The sequence below is a fragment of the Stegastes partitus genome, unplaced genomic scaffold (assembly GCF_000690725.1).
Source record: "Stegastes partitus isolate 25-593 unplaced genomic scaffold, Stegastes_partitus-1.0.2 Scaffold123, whole genome shotgun sequence".
NCBI classification, from domain to species: Eukaryota; Metazoa; Chordata; class Actinopteri; family Pomacentridae; genus Stegastes; species Stegastes partitus.
Window position 1 is genome coordinate 395,025 of NW_007577854.1, and position 20,503 is coordinate 415,527.

Genomic DNA, 20,503 nt, shown 5'->3' on the forward strand with positions numbered 1-20,503 from the left:
GTTCTGTGAAAATCCTTATTAAAAACTTAAAAACTGATATCAGAACCAGTCCACATCACTGCAAACACCATTTTATTCTTACTCTAGAATGCAACAAAACAAACTCTTAGGTAATGTCTAAGACTGCATCGATGCACTGTTTTGAGCATTTCTTTCCTTCTTCCGGCCTTATCATCACCTGATTAACTGCAATGAATCCAAAAACATCGGTTTACCAAATTAGTAAACTGTACAACAGTATAATTTGCAACCACCACAAAAATGACATTAACAACATGACACACAACATCAGGGGGAGGAGGTTGCTTCTGTCGATCACAGAGGAAACAGAAACTAAAAATAAGACACAGAAGGCGATGTGTCACTCAAATAAGTCATGTCACACACAGTTTGGATTACACTGGAATGTGTGCATCATTCACTGAAAGCAGCATTACGCAACACTGACATGTTAACTAGCAGTTTAGACATGCGGAGCTGCAATGTCTGGGTGGTATGATGAAACACACACACACACACACACACGCGTCTACACGGACAGTGATGTTGAAATGCACAGGGTGGGATGTATGTGCAATTTCCCTTGCCACAGCTTTGACATTTCTTTGAAACGACCTGTTGTTGTTCTTTATAATTAGGTTTATCTGTATAAATTATGGCTCACTGACACACCCAGACAGACTACAACGCAGAAGCAATCCACCTGAGCCATCTGTCAAAACAGAATTGGTGTCAAACCATTGTGAGTCATTGCACATGATGACAGGGGGGATGTTTTCACAGTTGTTTTTTTCTTCCTGATAAAATCAATGTAATTTGGGAAGAATTTGGATGTTTATGAAACAAAGTGTCAGGACTAATGTAACAAGAAAGAAAGAAAGAAAGAAAGAAAGAAAGAAAGAAAGAAAGAAAGAAAGAAAGAAAGAAAGAAAGAAAGAAAGAAAAAGAAATCAGTTGAAGTGGTGGTTCACACTTCAAAGGTTTTATTTGCTCACACAGTGTGCCGTAAATGTTGGGTGACGTACTTTTATGGCTTTGTTGAAACGGTAAGTGTGCAATAAAGTGATAAGAACTTCAGTAAAATTACAACTAAAAGCAATAAATATAGATGGACCCTAATAGCTTTAATAATAATGCAATATAAATAAACAAATAAATATTTAAATGCTGAGGCGTATGGCGGTATGATGTGTGATTGGGTTGTGCACGTTTTTGATCTATTACAATATCCTGAAGATATGAAGGAAACACTTTGTGCACACTTGTGAGTGTGCAGAGTAGCGCAAAAGATTCATACCATGGAGCTTTTTCTGAGCTGAAAGTGTTGCATTGAGAAAGTGAGAATGTGAAGTATGCATTGTGCTTTTTAAAGCTTTTACAGGTACTTTATAATTAGTCAATGAAAGTATTTGAACAAATTACTGGGATTATTCTAAACTTTTGTTTGGGTTCGACCCTCTTGGGTGAAAATCGACCTTTTTTTCTTTTTAAATCTTGTTAGCATGTCAATACAGTGCTTTTTAGATGCAGGATGACACATTGAATGCAAAATAAACACTCACGGCCATGGCTGAGCATTTCCTTCTTGAACCTGCAGTGTACGAGTGACACTCTCAAAAACATGAATTCAGACTTCCAAGATTTCATATGTAAAAAATTTTAAATAACCAAACCTAATAACTTGCAGGTTTGAGCTCTTTTGTGTCATTATTCTTCTTCAGAATTGGTTGCTGGTTTGAACACACATTCCTAAATCACTCCAACATCACAACTGCCTGTCCACATCAGACTCTAACACCATCATTAAGTTTGCTGATGACACAGCAGTGGTGGGTCTGATTTCCAACAACAATGAGGACGGCTATTTAATGGAGATCACCCACCTGGAGGACTGGTGCAGAGACAACAGCCTCGTCCTGAACGTCAGCAAGACTAAAGAGCTGATTGTGGACTACAGCAAGAAGCAGCAGAGGGCATACCACCCACTCAGGATCGGAGGGACAGAGGTGGAGTGAGTGGAGGGCTTCAAGTACCTGGGTGTCACGCAGGACCTGACCTGGTCCTGTCACATCAACACCCTGGTGAAGAAGGTTCGACAGTGTCTCAACAGCGTCCAAAGCGACTTTGGATATGTTCATTCATTTCAACTCACAACAGCAGTGGACTGAAACATGTGGACCTTTCAGAGGTGGGGAGGTGTCCCAAAGAGGCTCTAATATTGTCTGTCAAACTACCTTATAATGCTAAATTGTCTTAATTTCAGATAAAAACAAAGGGAAAAAATAACAAAAGACGGCTTCACTTTTTGTAAAACATTGAAGAGGCACAAAAGACACTTCTTCTGTTTCCTCTTCTATTTCTGTCCTTACTTATGCAATATAAGGTGCCTTATTTCCTGTGTAGTAGAGCTTTTAACCATCATAGATAAGCCAGCTCACAGGTTAAGCTTTTGTGACCTTGTTGTAAGTCTAATCACTGCTGCTACTGCGACCAAAAAAAAAATTCAGAGGAAGATTTAACAACCAAGCTTGACATCGGGCTGAAAGTACAATGAAAGGTCCAGTGTCAACAGATCCAGTTTAATCAGGAGCTGACTTTACAGCCCTCATCAGTCTGAATTATGCAGGTGCTACAGGTAAAGTAGCTGCTTATCGACATTTAGTGCTGCCACAGTGTTTTATGAGCTGTTACAGATGCTGTTTGACCTTTTGTACTGACCAGTGCACCTTCATCTCACTGCCTTGTGCTGTTACCGGTCTTTAAACAGAGCATCGTTGATGATTATAAACCACATGAATTGCTTTATGCGCCACATAAAAGTGTGAAGTTTGATATGCCTAGGTGTGCAAAGGTGAGCAGATAAAATAGAAACCACAGCTGGATACTTAGTCATGATACTGGCTCCGAGGATGGAAGTGTGTGTCCACCACTTGGACGAGCCTCTGAGCAAAAATATAAATGCAGCATGCAAATGGGTTTTTCTGAATTAGAGTTAAAGTTAAAAATCCTATTCCGATTGCTCTGATTAGAAAAGGGATAAATTTAGCCTGTAGGTTCCAGTTAACAGAGTCAGCAGCTTGACCCTCTGACAATGCCTCTCCTGATAAGCCACATTAAAGTTCACTTGATAAAGTTGAACTGTTTACTTGAACTCATGCTCAACAAAAATATTGTGTACAATTTATCCGAAATAAGAGAGAAAAAAACCCAGACAAGAATCAAAGTAATTAAAGGTGCACTGTTACTGGGAAGCAATGATCACAGCAACCTAATTCCACATATTACAAAGCCATATAATTAATTTTTTAAAAACTTAAAATCATCCACACACTTTAAGGACAATAAATGTAATTTTTAACTCACTGCATCACTGTAAAAATGATATATACTGTAGACTTACATCCACCTATACATAGTGCAAATATGTCTACTAATTCCATCCATCCATTCATTATCTATACACCGCTTAATCCTCACTAGGGTCGTGGGGGGGCTGGAGCCTATCCCAGCTGACTCAGGGTGAAGGCAGGGGACACCCTGGACAGGTCACCAGTCCATCACAGGGCCACACTTAGAGACAGACAACCAAACACACTCACATTCACACCTACGGACAATTTAGAATCACCAATTAACCTCAACATGTTTCTGGACTGTGGGAGGAAGTTGGGGAACCCAGAGAGAACCCACACTGCACGGGAAGAACATGCAAACTCCACGCAGAAAGATTCCAGGTGTCCACATCGGGATGCGAATCAGCGACCTTCTTGCTGTGAGGCAACAGTGCTACCAACTACGCTACCTTGCAGCCCTCTATTAATTCCTCTTGAATTAAATTATTATTCTTTTACCATTAACTTGAATGACTTAATTCTAATTGTTCAAACATCAGTCGTAATGCATTTTAGGAGAACAAACATGTTTCGAAAGTTTCAGCCGGTAACACATTCTCTACTGCTGAGCTAATCGACACACAAGTCAGGTGTGACTTTACAGATTGTACACAGACACTCCTTTGAACAGTCATTATAAAAGGACATCTTAAAATAAAGCTTTATTCAAATGGCATGATGCCACAGATAACAAAAAGATTACGAAAGGCTGCTGGCATGCTGGATGCTGGTACGTCAGGTAGAAATCACTTTAAGACAACATGGCACAACAGATAATGTGCCACATGGATGGAGGTGTCTGACAGCATGATCCTGTGCTCTAAAATATCTAACAACGTCAACAAGTCTTTCAGGAAGAGTTGGATAACAAAAGATGCCATTTGTTGGAACAATACATACGTCATGTTAAAATGAATCAGAAGAATTGAATAAGATATTGGATGTTGTATCAATGTTTTTGTTCAGTATACATATATTCAGAGCTATAAGATGGATTGTAATGATATTTTGTACAGACATTCAAGGTCACCAGAGGGTGAGTCCTATAGCTTTCTGGTAATTCATTTAGGTCCTCCTGCTTATTTATAATTGATCTGTAATTACCAATTATATTCCTTAGTTTGATTCTTGTCTTTCTGAGCGTGTTGAAGTCAGGTTTCTAGGAGGATACAGGCATGAGGTGGAGCTGAGCCCAGGGCAGGGCCGAGGTGGAGTGTGGAGGGGTAAACAGATGCCAAGTCAAATAAAACAAAACTCCAGCCAACGGCACAACCCCTGGCAGCCTGCTCGTCCTGGCAGAAAGCACGCACACACACGCACACACACACACACACAGTCCACACATAGCTCACTGTTTACACACAGCGTAGGCAGTACTCAGGATGCCGACTGATTCTGCTCCCTCTACGTTCACTCAACCAGAGCATTAAGAAAATCTGTCCACAGAGGCCAAGTTTCAACCACAAACACGCGAGGAACCATATCTCCCAAACAGACAGCACAGTTATGACCTTTTCAACCTGCTCTGACACTGCAGGTGCGCACAGACACACAAAGTCTTAGCAGTAATTTCCCAGGCCTGGGATAAATAAAGTATTTTTCTATTCTATTCTATTCTATTCTATTCTATTCTATTCTATTACAACGTGGCATGATCATGAGAAAACAAAAGTAACTAAGACATCATAATAGAAGTGCTGCGTCAAGCCTCAGCGTGGCTGGTTTTGGTGGTCCGTTGGGCGTGGCCACATATGGAGCAGCCATGTTAATCACTCATTAGTTGTGTCAGGCTTCTGGATGTTATGCAAAGAACTTGACTCTCTTTGTTGCAGCTTCATGGAAATCTCCATTCAGCTGCAGTGTTTGGTTTGGATCAAGACATGAGCTGCATGAGCAGGTCACTGACAGGATTAATTATGGTATTATGTCAGTAACAATGTGACTCCTTCGTCGAGCCCTGAGGGAAAGTTTTTAGCCTCACAGGGCGGTTCAGAGGTCATTTACAGAGCAGCATGTTTGAATCTGGGTCTGGCTCAGAGTCAGTAGCTGTGCCCCAAATTCATCCATATCTGTGGGGTTATTTTTTTGGCATGTTCACATTATTTCACAACAACACTAGACTTACAGGAAATATGTAGTATTTGGTGAGTCGGATGTGTTTAAGACTAAAACTTCAGCCGTTGTCATCAGAAACAAGGCTAAAAACTAATATTTTTTTAATGCTACTTCTACTCCACTGTACTGCAGTGTACAAAAGAAATGAAGACGGTCATAGGTCCAGACATAGAGACAAAATGTTTGTTGTTTTGAAGGGAAACTATGTCTTTGTTTAGTTTGACTGGCAGATAATTTGCTTTTCTGGTTTAACATGTTTTCTTTCTTTAACAACAAAGTATTTTTTGAGTCACTCGGTCCACCGACACTGACATATCACCTTAGTCCTGGTTTCACTCTCTTTAAACTGTGTTTAAGTCTCCTCCTGAGGCAAATATCTTTAGCTTATAAATGCTCCACTATGTTGTCTGTCTGATGTTTGGTGCTGAGCAGGTTGAGTACAGTGGGGGGGTTTATAGCCTTTTCACTGAAAACAGCTGTTTGCATGTGGAAACAATGCAGGTGAGTGAAGCATTGTTTTGCTTTTATAGCAGCAGGCTATAAAACAATAAGGAAAAAGTACTATAAACTCCTAAAGAAAGAAACTGCAGGTGATAATTTTCTGCTGCTCATTCACCTGGAGTGGCCTTTTTTGTATAAATGCAGCCGGGTAATCCTTTGATGATTGAAAATATTAATAAATGTACCTTTATGTCAAGTTATTGTAAATCAACTGCAAAATGATATCTATTTTTTATACACACACACACACGTAATGGTCTTCATTGTTATGACATCCTGACAAATATGCGTCTCCAACATGACCACTTGGTTGATTAAAAGGTGCTTTCCGAGGATCTCAAGCAGCTTCAGGAATGTGAAGAGAAAAATATCTTTCTGGGAACTTTGTGAAATTGTATACTCCTGGTACCTTCTGCAGGACTTCGAGGAAATACTAAAAAAAAACAACTGCAAAATCACACGGAAAAAAAACAAGAGCAAAAATGCACATGGAAATTAACAAGATAGAATCAAAAGATGTGAAAAACTTTAGATCCACAAAGGAAATGTGATTTTTATTTGTAAAAATTTTAAATTCTTTTCAACCTAAATTCTGTTTTTTATGTGTTTAGGTTCTTTGTTGGTGCTGTTTCTGCTGTGCATCCCCATAGACAGTACATGCATACTAACAGAGTCACAACTTGTCCAAGCCTGTTTTTCCTTCCAACTTGAGGAGAAGTTCCAGGAAACAAGTGCACATCTGTGTGGTAAATACTGCGTATGGTGAATTTCCATATGGTTGGAACCTTGTATCAAACCTGTAACCTTCCAAGTGACTGGCATGTTTAGACAGGAGGTGGTACAATCGCTGTGATACAATCTCACAGTCTGACACTTGACTCATGAGCTCATGCTGTATGCAGACAACCCCACAGAGACACAGAAAGAAAGATGGCTGCAGATGTGCTGAAAGAATATGAAATATATTTTAAAGTACAGAACAACGACAACAGTAATAATCAATAAAACAGAAAACATGTGCAAAGACAGTCGGGGTAAAAGCAAAAATATCTTTACAGTGTAAATCAACAGATTTGTTGCAATCAGGAACACAGACACAACAACATTCAAACAGTCACATAGAAACACACCAAGCTGCAGCTCGAGTCAAAGGAATTCAGTGTGTTGAATACAGTAAATGATTTATAGGTGACAGATTGTCTCAACAGCAGAGGGTTCCCATTTGAAGTGTCTTTTTCAGTAATTATAAGTAGTCAATCGGTAGAAGTCTGTACTTCCCCTTCACTAGAAAGGGAACGCTTAGCCTTTCAAATCTTCCCATCTACACAGATGAATCGACGTGTATTCAAAGGTGAAAAAACAGGATGTGAAATGGACTGGATAGATTGTGTGGCTCTTCCTGTGAGCTACTGTAGCTAAATGAAGTCTAAAATGTACAGTGTCAGGAAACAAAACTGTGGAAGACTAGAAATGTAGAGGAAGAATCGAAAATAGTTCACCTCTGACCTCTGAATATGAGCACCACCATCCAAGATCTAACATTATTTTAGCGGATGTCATATAATAGAACAACAAAAAAACACTGTGGTCATGAAGTTTTTTCTTCACCCGTCCCTACAACTCACTTTCTGGTTTCACTTGTCTCCTACTATTTTTTCTTTGGGAGTATTTCTTATTTGTTACGTGTAACAGTGATCATTACCATGTTTTTGAATACTGTCGAGCGGAGTCTTTGTTCTTTGAGCTTGTTGTACATTAATAAGAACAATCTTTGGCTGTGTTGCATCCCACCTATTTAAACAAACCCACTGGTATAACACAGGAGTGCTTTCAAAGATGAAAACATACAAGTACAGGTGCAAATTAGTTTGTTTTTAAAGTAAAGGCCCAGTGGGACAGTGCTTTCTTTGGGGATTAGTCAAATCACATGTTTATTTACAGTTGCTAGAGTGAAGGAAAAGGGTGCTATCCTTTAGTTTTCGCTCTCTTCTAACCCCTGTCTATGCCCAACTACCACTGTCATTCTTCTTTTGTTGTGAAATCTTTCTGTAGGTGGGATGTCATCATAACAGCCTTCTCCACCTGGGCCTTTCACACCTGGCTCCTCCTTCGGACGAACTTACCATTTGGAAAATTATAAGATGCGGTTATGAACCCTTTGGAAGAACCAGCGGGTGGAGCAGAGAGTCCACAGTCCTGTTTTCCAGCCCCTCTCTGCCTTCCAGCTTTGATGCTGCTGCAACTGAGGGCGGGGGGACCGTGTGTCCGTCAGGGCTGGTGTGTATGCCGAGGCTGGTGAGGAGGTCCTGGAGGTGAGCGACGGTGCTCGCGAGCTGCTGCTTCTCCTCCTCCAGCACAGAAACCTGCTCCTTCAGCCGACCCTCCGACTGCACCAAAGCCTCCACTCGACTCTCCAGGCTGCAGACGCGAGCATGGGACACCTGGGTGGGAGTAGTCAGAGAAAGACAGTTTGAAAGACCAAAATACAACGGAAAGAGACTAATCTTTATTAGTGTGTGTGTGTACCTGCAGCTCCTCCAGCAGATCGAGATTCTGCTGTCGGAGGCTCTGATTGGTCCTTTCCAGCTGAGCAGCTCGCTGGTGCTGGTTGAGGGTTGGAGGCGTGTCCAGTAGCTCATCCTGCAGCACATGGTACTCCACCTCATAGGCCTGGAGCTGCTTGGAAACATCCATCTCGCACACCTAATGAACACAACGAATGTGTTAGAAAACTACAGCAACACAAAAAAGGCTAGTATCTACTACTATGTGATGTGCTTTAATAAACAAACTGTCCCAGTTAGCAGGAATTTGTAATTTTAAAGCTCTTGCAGCCTAATGAGAGGACATAATCTGTATCTGAGCACTTTTGTAATGCTTCATAGCATCAGTTAAAGGAATATGGATTGGCTAAAGTGGCAGGTTTAATTTATTTACACTCTGTAGATTTACTTTGTTCTTGTTGCTGTAATGTTTGTCCACTTGCTGATTGACTGGTACTATAACACACCCTTAGACTTTATAATTGTTAAACTGTGTAACTAACTGTTTTTTATTTACAGTTTGCTTGAGAATGGTTAAAGGTAAATTATGATTTATTACACATTAGATCTTATTACTGTAGTTTGAAGATCATTGCTGTTGGTTATAGTGAAAGTCTTCTCACCAAAGAAATTCCTTAAAGGGCAGTGAACACAAGCTGTCAGACAACAAGACAGGCTGTAAAGAAGCCAGCAGTCCAGTCAGATTAAAAAAAGCCACACTATCAATATTTCCTCATCATTACTGATAATGTCATTTTATTGCTTACGGGCAACAGCATTACCTTATCATTACTGATGAGGATGAAGGGCAAATCTAGGAACAAGAAGTTGCATGAAACTGGAATTTCCCTTAAAATATCTTTTCGTCAGGTTCGCTTAAAAGAAAATTCACCCTCCCAGGACCCATGTTGCACTTTAGGCTCCCCACATGTTGTATGTGCATACACTCCCTGTTTGTTTTTTGTTTTTTTGGTGAAACTGTGAGTCACACCACAGTTAACATGTAAATAACCTGATGTGGAAAAGTGGCACTGGAGGGAAAGTACAGGCAAATAACCCCTTGGCTTACTCATGCAAGCTGTAAGATAAATGCATACCGTCTAAAGTGTAGCATTCCTTGATAATATCTCTGTACGTGCTTGACTCATCACAAACGTCTGTCATCTCCTGACATCTTGAGGCAACTGACAACCTCATTAGAGTATAAGTAAATGGTCTCTATTTGGCATTAACATTAATGAGGATGATTTATTAGAGGTAGTTAGTTATTAGTCGTTCCACATGTGAGCCTGATGTTAGTAGTGGCATACAGTAGTTTTCCAAACACTGACGCATGAGGAAAAGGTTAAAAAAGACTTGACTCACACCCATCAGCTGCTCTCATCACCGCTGTAAAGGTCAGGGTGTGGCTCACATTGATAGCTACTGTCAGTCAAGCAGCACATTATTCTCCGTTTTCTTGTTTCATAATACAGAATTCGCATGGCCTCTTTTTGACTGCTGCGAGTTGTAAAAGCTTAAACATCTGTTTAAAGAACTGAGGGAGGTTTAATAGTTTCTTCAGTACATTTAGTGGCACAAAACTAACACTTCAGGTATTTACATTCTGACACAACATTAGAGAAGCTAAAAAAGGATATCTGACCTCTGACTCAGGAGTTACTTAACCTATGCAAGTACAGATTTGACAGGAGGCGACATCACTTGTGTCTGTGATGCACAGTTACACAAAACATCTTTTGACATTTTTTTATTTGTTTTACTGTTAACAAGTCACCTGCAAAGACTTAATCTACTTACAACTACTGACTCTGAAGCCAAAGCTTAAAATAACACATTGCTTTAAACTACAGGTTTTTAAAAAGCAATGTGTGGCCGGTAATCTATAATATATAATTTCATAATAATAAAAGTCATACTCCCATCTCTAAGAAGTATATTTTTAAGTGCATAAAGAATAAAAATCACAAAATCTACTAGACTGCATTGCCTATGGGAATGCAATACAATTCAGGTATTCTGGAGGGCAATATGTGCAAACATTAGTGTCGCAATAGGACAAGTGTCAGCAGATCCACTGCTATGTTTGCTTGGAGGTGTCCCCAACTTTCTTTAACAACACGAGGAGGTGATTCAATCACTATTAATGCTGGCAAGGAAAGCTATTATGGTGAAGTGGGTAGGAGATGACCCTCCTTCTGTTCTTACATGGAAATCTCTCATATCTGAAGTTGTGACTCTTGAAAAATTGGGACATTACATCAATGGCAGACTTCACACTTTTCAGCAGAAATGGAAGAGACCACTGGAACATCTTGGAGTTAAATACAATTTGTAACTGAACTGGACACATGTTTGAAGCGGGACATAACAGAAATTTGACTTGTGTGTGTGTGTTTCACTAGATGGATTTTCATACTGTTTGAGTGCTGCGCTTCTCCTTTTTCATGTGTGGACCAACTTTGTCAACGTGTTAATTTGTGTTTGTTCTTTTCGAAAATAAATTTAAAAAAGAAAAAAAAACAAACAAAAAAAAAAACATCCAAAAATCTGTCTCGAAATTGCAAAATAAGACCTTCCTCTAAAGTCAAGAACTTACCTCAAAGTCATCATGTTTTTAGGTTTTCCTCAGTATCACTGATACCCTGCGATAACTGCCTGAATATCCATGGATATGTTACCAACTGTAACCTCTAAGACAAGTGTTACACTTTATACATCTGCAAAGATCTGTTAGGGTCCAGGTGACATAAATTTCATCAACAAAGTCAGCAAGAGTCCTCACAGATGTCTGCATGCGGCCCAAAAATGGTATCCACACACCCACTATGCTCAAGGCAGTAGGATGCATGCACTGAATGTGTGGACACTGGCGTACTGCATATGTATGGATCACACCCTCCAAGCAGTTTCTAATCAGAGTAGAAAGTAGTATAACAGTAGTAGTATAATTTAAAATGTGTCCGTGGTATCCACAGCTGTCTAAATTATGGTCTTTAAAGTGCATAATCAGGCCCTAACAGCTAATTCAGCATCTTTTTAATGCACGAGACAAATTAAACAAAGAAAAAAACAGAGATCTAGCTGAAGTGGTAGCCTACAGCTAACTAACTGACTCCATCAGTTTACATCACCGAAATGTCTCAGTTTTGTCTATAGAGGGCCCACAGGGACAGTTGAGTTCTATGTCCCGGATTACTGTTTCAAATACTGTGAAAACACGTTTTGTTCCTTCATCATCATGAAAAAGAGTTCTGTGGTTTATTTTGGAGCTGCAAGGTGCCTCAGTGGTGAGCACCATTGCCTCACAACAAGAAGGTGGCCAGTTCGCGTCCCGGTGCGGACACCAGGAATCTTTCTGCCTGGAGTTTGCATGTTCTCCCCGTGCAGCGTGGTTCTGTCGGGGTTCACCGGCTTCCTCCCACAAGGTCCAAAAACATGCTGAGGTAATTGGTGATTCTAAACTGTCTGTAGGTGTGAATGTGACTGTACTAGGTTGTCTGTCTCTAAATCTAGCCCTGTGATAGACTGGCGACCTGTCCAGGGTGTCCCCTGCCTTCACCTTAAGTTAGCTGGGATAGGCTCCAGCCCCCCTGCGACCCTAGTAAGGATTAAGCGGTGTATAAATAATGGATGGATGGGTTATCATTCTGCTGCAGTATAACACACTGCAAAACCAAATGTGTATCAAAGGAAGGTTCCACCAAACATTTCTCACAAGGAGTGATGATGTTTTTTAACAGCCTGCTGAGATGTGGGATTGGAAAGAAAAGAGCATATAGGAGGCATGGGGGTTTAATGAATGATGCTATCAAGTTGCATTATGGTAGCAGTGGGTTTCAGTGTTTTTTGGAACTACATCCATTGTAGAGACTGAAGTTGAAGATATTTCAGTCAATGTTGCCTCAATATTATTCATATTCATGTCATCTTTGACTGAAAATATCTCTAAAAAATACACTATTTACTGCTGAGTACCATTTGTTGAGAACTGCAGTGTGCTGCAGTTTTAGAAAATTTTTTGGCCTGTCTTAAGAATAAAAATATAGATTTTTCACCCATTTTGAAGCATTTATGTTTTCAAAGTAAACAAATGGGTTTGTGTCTGAGTATCACAGAAAGGCTGGAGAAGTTAGACAGACTAACCATTGTTGGTTTTGGTGTTTTCATGAGATTTGTAGACAATATGAAAAAAATAGCAAGCAATGCCAGACTCCTCCTTCAGTGATGACTAGATTAGGAAAATCAGCCATCATCTGTTTTTTATTGCTTATTGCCCAGCAGAATTCTGATAATATGATGTAATGTAAATCACAATTTACTCAAAAAAAATACCCAAAATTAAAATAAATAAATGGGTCAAGTTTATAAGGATACACAAAGATAGTCACACACTTTGTTTTGTATTCCAGTCAGGTGGTCTAGTGATTCAAGTGTTTGTCACACATTTCTAAACCAACTCTGGCTCTTTTTCTAACCTGGTTGATTGTCTTTTCCATCTGCACTAGGCCCAGGTTGGGCAGTGTAGTCTTGATGAAGTCCACTATAGACTCCAGGTTGTCGTGTTGCAGGATCAGAGGCTTGTGGCTCCCCAGCAGGCTCAAAGCCACCTTGAAGATGACCTCTGATCCCTGCAAGAATAACATGTCTGACAGAGGACAAAAAGGAGTCAAAGGTTGCTGCAACAGAACATAAGAAACAAAAGAGACAGGAGGATAGCAAAGGCTCTGACAGAAAATTACATACTGTAAATTAAATAATGATAGGTGCTGACAGAAAAGCTTACTGTATTTATTGGTGACTTACAAGCGTCTTTATGGCAAAGATGATTTGACGTCAGTAAAAAGCGTTTAAGCAAACATAAATATAGGCCAGGGTGAATTTGGAAAGTCAGAGTAGGTGTGTGTGTTTGTGTGTGTATGCTTTGAATACATCAGGGTGTGGTAAGGGCTAGGCAGGATCGCATGAGATCATACACAAGATTAAGGAATGGGAGCGGACGTGTGGAGCCCCACACATGGTATCAAAGACTTGACAGTGCAAAGATTATGCCCTGTATGTGTAACACACACACACATGCACACACACGCACACACACACAGACACACACACAGACACACACACACGGTTTTATGCTCAGATGAGCACGAGGAGCCAGAGAGTCTGGTTCAGTGACTGAAAACCATGTAAGAAATTAGGCATGAAGACAGTACCAAGGAATGAGGGAGAGTAAAGCAAAGACAAGAAGAATAAAGACCAACTATGGGTGTGATGGTATTTACACAAATGATAAAAGGTCAGTTAAGGAAAACAGCAGCCTGTAACTGGCTAACAAAGACTTTAGATCATGCTGTATGTGTCTGTGTGTACATGACTCACTATTAGAGACAGTATTCTAAAGTTATGGTGGTTTAGGTTTGAAGAAAACTTTGATTGTTATTATAAATCTCCTCCACTTTTGAAATTCACAAACCACTCCCATCTTCCTCGCCGCTCTCTGCCGAACTCATTAGATTCCTTTTTCAGTACTTTATCTTCCTATTTCCACTGCCTGGCTTTCAATCACAGTTTCCTACATTTCATCTTGCTCCACCACTTTTTCCTTTGTTAACTCTGGGTTCAAGATCTAATTCAAAAAGTTAACTTGGGAGTGGAGGTAAACTTAACATCCCTGTAAACGCCCCATCATCCTCCTTCTATTCCGCATCAATACTGCTGGGCTTCTCTCAGGAAGAACAAACAGTGTGGTGACCAAATAAAGCAACTGTAAGTACAGAAATAAAAGAGCTGCCAAAGCTTACCAAAGACTCTGGCCACAAAGCCAAGGGGGAAGTGTGAAGCAAAGGCAGTGAGGAACCAGGGGGTGGCATATAAACTGGGTCCAATCTCCTGCTGCTCCAGGTGGCTGTAAAGATCCCTGTGGTAGTCATGGAGCAGCCGCGACAGTTGGTACATCTGAATCTGGAATGGACACAGCACAGATAGACATTTTTACGGTGCAACATTATGTTACATACAGGTTTTTAAAGATGGATTTGTTGTAAATTAAGGTGGTGTAAAAGAGCCCTGAGACTGTTCTCCTTATCCCTTGCCTGGAGAATTTCTGACCATTACCATGTTGTTTTACTGTGTAGTGGTATTAAAGAGACTGCAAGTACTGTGGTCAGCTTTTGCTGCTTGTTTATTCTTTGAAGTTTCCAATGGTGGTGAAGATCAGGAGTAAAGACAACATCAAGCAAGTATAGTAGAAGTTCAACAATCTAACAATGTAAACACTATAAATGCAAGTCTCCTTTTCAGTTGAGAAACTTCACATCGTTGTGCTCGACCACAAAGTCAATGAATATCAACACAACAAGTTCGAGGTTTAGACTTCAACGATGACATATCTCAGTCAAGTACAGCAAATCCATCTACTGCTGCTGTAATTCTATTGAAAGGTGAAACAAAAGGGAAAAAAGAAATCAAACCCTGTGCCGTATGTATCGGCTGGGAGAGTACCATTAAGGAGTATTGATCCAATTATATTCCAATGCCAACCAAACATCCATCCGTCCATCCATTATCTATACACCACTTAATCCTCACTAGGGTTGCAGGGGCCTGGAGCCTATCTAAGCTGACTTAGGGTGAAAGCAGGGGACACCCTGGTAGCAGCCACAATGATCGACCCTGTGAGCCTGAGCTCAGGACACATAAACCATGATTTTCAGATACTTATCAGTTTCAGATCTCTCACGGTAGAAGTGTAGCAAAAGTCATGTATGAAAAGACAGCCAATGGTGAAGCCACTCGACTCGAATACATAGACTTTTCAACTACAAATACCTTTGTACGCATTGACAACTCTTAATACATGTCCGAATTTTAATACAGATAAGCAGATTTTTTACACATTTGAAAACCTGATTACAGACAGACAAATTGTAAGATGACTTTTGTAGATTCCGGTTCGCAATGACAACTTGATTTGCACACTGACAAATCTCACTTCGGACGAACGGATTGAGGTACAGACAGACAACTCTCCATACGCATGGACAAATAGTTTTGCTACAATAATGCCCCCAAACGATGACAGATTCTGTAAATGGGAACTAAGCATGAGGGACAAACATGACAAAGACAGTGTCTTGTGTGTCTGTGTGTGTGTGTGTGTCTGTGTGTGTGTGTGTGTGTGTGCGTGTGCGTGTATGAGTGCTTTTTACCTGCAGGATAATCATATCAGGCCTGTACTGTTTGCGGAGGCCTACATCATACATTAGAAATTTGAGCATGTTGAAGGCGTCCTCCTCCCCCATGTGCAAAAGCAGCACTCCAGCAATGAAGGACAGTCCCTGGCAGTAACCCACCTACAACAACAACAATGATAAACTTGATGTCTACAAGACAGGGAAGGGGGGAAATGTTTAAGCCTAATAGACAGCTGGGCAGTGCATTCCATTGAGTGAAGAGGGAGAAGCATGCAAAATGAAAGAGAGGAAAGCCAGAAGTGAGGCACAAAGGAACTAAATGATACCTCGGGGTCAAGCAGTGAGTAAGCTTTCAGTATATTATACAGGGACAGCTGTCCAGCCCCCAGCTGGGCCTGGAAGTATGGATGAGTGGGAAATGTGCGACCTGGAACAGAAGAAAAGAGCAAGACATGATCCATCTATTGCAAAATATAAGCACTGTTTATATTTAGCATTAAATACGATGGAAGACAGGGTATCTATGTGTGTGAAATCAAAAAGCCATACCTCTAACACCCAAATCACAGTTCTAATGGCATGGATTTACTTGATTTTGTCTGACATACTTGTCGAAAGAATGTGCATGAACTAAAAGGATCCACAAGAGACTTCGAAGCCTTTGGTTGTGTACACGTGTTTCAACGACGCACATATGCTGCTGAACTTTGCCTTAGGATGCTAGACTTCACACTTTGCTGTGGATGCTAATAGGGAGCTCACTGCATGAGCATGTGCCAACCCATTCCAAGCCAACATGCTTACAAACATGTTCATGGATCCATACACATATGAATGCAGCATTATGCGAGGACTGCACACCCTGCTTCAGGAGCTTAACGTGTAACGGTGGACGGGACATGCACCTTTCAAAAATGACAAGATAATGAGGACTGGGATCTGTAAAAGAGCATTCTTAACGTGGACAGACTGGTAATTGGCAGGTTTGTGTGTTTTGGGACCGCGGACTTCTTGACTTACAGTGTGTGATGTGAGGTTTTGAAGAAGACAATGACAACCGTGTGAGTGTGTATGCATGGAATGTGCTGTGGGGGCTTTATGTTTCTGAACATAATGCTATGACTCCCTCCCCTGCCTGAAGGAAAGTGTGTGTAGGTGTGTGTGTGTGTGTATGTTCTGCTCTGCTGCATGTAAGATGTAGGAGTACTAGACTTAACATACCTAAATCCTAAACCTGATACACCCTTTTGCTTGTTTATGTGAAACCTACATTCTCGACCTGCATATCTCTCTGCGCTTTCAGTATCAAAAACACTGAGGATGTTTATCATAAAGCACAGAACACCTTTACATTGGGTCATGTTAGGAAACTGTTTCTGTACATTCCGTTACCACTGTCAGTGCCCTATTTGCAGTAGGGTGAATAGCATGACAGGCAGATGAAAGACTGCAAAATAGGAGGGTAAGTGCTACAGGGATGGAGGTGTGGGTGGATGTGTATATGCATGTATGTGGGTGTTACATGGGTGGGGTGTAGGTAGTGAATGTGTGTGGGTTTTTGGGTGGGGGGTGTTGGAAACATTTGAGGGTAAAAGTGTTAAAATGAGGTTTGAGAAATATAAAATGTGTTCACTAAATTCATTTTGAGACGTTTTTGCCGCAACGCAGCAGGCGATGTAATTTTTTCACTAAAAAAACAAAACAATGAATGAATTAAGCATGTAAAAAATAACCGTCACTGTGGGCTCATTTGTCACTGCAATACAAAGCCTGCCACCGCCACGTGCAGTACTTTCTATGTGTTACTAAAGTACGTCCATTTTTAATTTGCTTCCATACTATTCTCTTATCTGCTCTGCCTTAAGTTCAACCAAAAAATCCCTGAATTTTAGTCATTGTACTGTTGGTTGCAGCTGAGTCACTAATGGTTTCATGATTGCGCCGAGAAGTGCAAAATTTTATGTTTTTCACAGAACCTGGATAAGGCAAATCCTTTACTTTAAGTCACTTTTTTAAACATCCATGCAGGATGCAATATTGTGATTTTAGGCTGGTGGAGTTTCCCGATTGAACACTATGTGACAGATGAGTAGTTCAAAGACAATCAGAAAGTTCAAATTCAAGGATTCTTTCTGTTCCATACCCTGGTGCTGATAAATGTTTAAAAACAGTCGAGACCTACAGATGTCTTGTCTATAAAATCCGAAATATGCTGCCATATCCATCTCACTTTTATCCTGTGTGTGGGAGTGTGTGTTACCCAGGTCTATGAGGATGGCGTGTTGCTGCGAGGTGAGTTGTTTCAGCAGCTCTTTGTACGGAGTGTGATTGGAAGGCGGTCGGGATGGGACCGTCTGCCTGAGCAGGTACTGTTCGGAGAGAAACTTCCAGATCTCACCTCGATGCTGCCTCGGGACACCTGTCAGAGATGACAAAGACGAAGTGGTTCAAGGCAGTGCTAAGGTGGTATGACATGCTAACATGCTAAACTGACAGATGTCAACTAGGCTCAAACTGATTTTCATCATTCTTGACGTATAAAAAAATGTGTCTCCAAAATGCAAATCAGCTGAAGATCTGACGCCAGCCCAGTAATTAGTTTTTGTCAGACAAGGAGTGTTTTCTTTTTTTGCCTAAAGCCAATACTTTTACATTATAAAGGGGTTACAATGTTCTACAATTATTTCTCTTAAACATAGGTTTTAAATTTCAACCTTGGGGATGCATAGTTATGACAAATATTGTAAATGCATGTGCTTTGGACTTTTACCAGAAATAGTTTACCTGTTTAAAAGGATTCTGCATTTTGACTGTTTCATAAGTGTAATCCCATTAACTAATGTCTTGTGCATTACACAATTACTGACTTGTACACTTCTTATAGTAGCAGTGTTAATATTTTATTAGATCAAATTAATCTTCTCTCAATAAACTCAGACAGAATTTCTAAGCTTTATTTATTAACCAAATCAGAAGTTCAACATTTTGAGGAATACGCTTATTTGCTCTTTAGCAGAGATTTAGATGAGATGATCAATACGACTTTCATGTCGCTACAATAAATATAAAGACTATCCTGCAGTCCAGTAGCTGATAAAAACTAGTAGAAAACGGTTGACTGGCTCTGTCCAAGGGGAACAAGTCTTTTACAAAAAAATAACAAATCTGGCATTTGGAGGTAGTGGCATTTGGCTATGTGCTGTAACTTTCTGGTGCCTTTAATGGTGGCCTAGCAAATATACACAGTAAAAATGAAAACTGATGTTTTCCACTGTGTTTCTATATGTTTAAACAAAAGAGATACAATATGTCTTTTATTGAGCTTGAGAGATGCTGGTAGATCGATTGTATTACCGAATGATCGGAGACAGGCTAGCTGTTTCCCCCTATTTTCAGTCACTGTGCTAAGCTAAGCTAATCAGCTAATGGGTGGCTACAGTATGTAGCACTGCATTAAATAACACAGGCATGACAGTGGTATGGATATTTTCATCTAGAATCTTGCTCAAGGGCAGATTAGAGGTTGTAAAGAGAGAAGGGTAATGTAAATTCTACTCCTCATCACCTGTAAGAAGGACCATCGACCTTTAAAGCCCACTTCACCAATTTCTAACCCTGCTACTTGTTACGTAGCAGCCTTTCTGTGTGTAAATATGCATTTTGGACTTTAGATCTGTTTTGTTCAAGGCCGAGGGCATAAAAGATAACCTTCCTGTCCTCCGTGCAGAACATGCTGATACCAGAAAATGTACAGAACAAAAAGCCCTGACGATGAGAGAGGGACACTGGGGGTAAAAATGTTAAGGGGAAATACACACTGATTTCACTGTGACCACAAACACTGAAATAAAAACACTTCATGGAATTCATTCTCGCTCCTTTTGCACGATTTTGAAAAAGGATACTGGCTAAGGTTGATGATAACAAGAAAAGTTACAACACATATTTTCAGTTTGGGAGCTTTATACATTAAGCTTTGGTCAACATTTGCAAATACCTGTCGATTTTAAAAAGAACAAACATTTCCATGAAGCACTGATACATGTATTTGTCGAGCCAAATATGTACCTTGTGCAACTGCAGCATGTATGGTCTCAGTGTCAAATTTGACCTTTGCTCTCCCAGCAGTTCCCAGCATTTTCTCCCACACCAGAGTGACCTCCTTTAGACAAGGGGTTATTTCCTCATAGTCCAACTTCAGACGCTTGTTCTGCAGATCACTCTCTGAGGCTACAAACAAAAATAGACAAACATGTATGTCAATAATGTGACAACTTCAGCGCTCTTTGTGTTAGTCCTATGGTGTGTTTTTGTTGCAGGGTGGAGCTGAGCTATCACCACTGTAACTGGTCTGTGTTCCTGAGATTCTCACTTGCCCAGATGCCTGCATGCTGCTCTCTTCACAAAGCACCAAGCCCTGCGCATTTTGCTTTGTCATTTCACACATCCAACATGAGGCCTCACATTGCTCTTACTCACTTTCATACATTACTCATACTGCCTTCCACACACTCTTTGTTGTGGCAAGCTTGCGGTCTTAACACTTAAAAACAGCCAAGCACAGAAAATGCAGTTGCAATTGCATCTGAATAATGTACATCTCTGCTAAGAAGAAGAGATTCAAACAGTTTGCAGAGAGAGAGTGATTACAATGAACTATAATTCATTATGGAGCTCGGTACAGACAAGGGGAGCTGCAGATTGAGACAATAATTCACTTCAGTTTCATTACTACCAATTCCTTTCATTTTGTTTTCAT

At 40.4% G+C, this 20,503-nt stretch overlaps 1 protein-coding gene across 2 annotated transcripts in view; it reads right to left on the minus strand.

Moving 5' to 3' along the window:
• Positions 1-6,590: 6,590 nt before the first annotated feature.
• tbc1d1 (TBC1 (tre-2/USP6, BUB2, cdc16) domain family, member 1) overlaps positions 6,591-20,503 on the minus strand; it is a 55,111-nt gene continuing 41,198 nt past the window's right edge. For both annotated transcript variants that reach the window (XM_008278422.1, XM_008278423.1), the window contains 8 exons: positions 19,813-19,974; positions 18,005-18,163; positions 16,071-16,171; positions 15,760-15,903; positions 14,353-14,512; positions 13,030-13,199; positions 8,535-8,711; positions 6,591-8,449 (listed from right to left, as the gene is read on the minus strand). In XM_008278422.1, the coding sequence (XP_008276644.1) occupies positions 8,156-8,449; positions 8,535-8,711; positions 13,030-13,199; positions 14,353-14,512; positions 15,760-15,903; positions 16,071-16,171; positions 18,005-18,163; positions 19,813-19,974 (1,367 nt within the window). In that variant the 3' untranslated portion in view covers positions 6,591-8,155. The remainder of the gene's footprint in view (positions 8,450-8,534; positions 8,712-13,029; positions 13,200-14,352; positions 14,513-15,759; positions 15,904-16,070; positions 16,172-18,004; positions 18,164-19,812; positions 19,975-20,503) is intronic.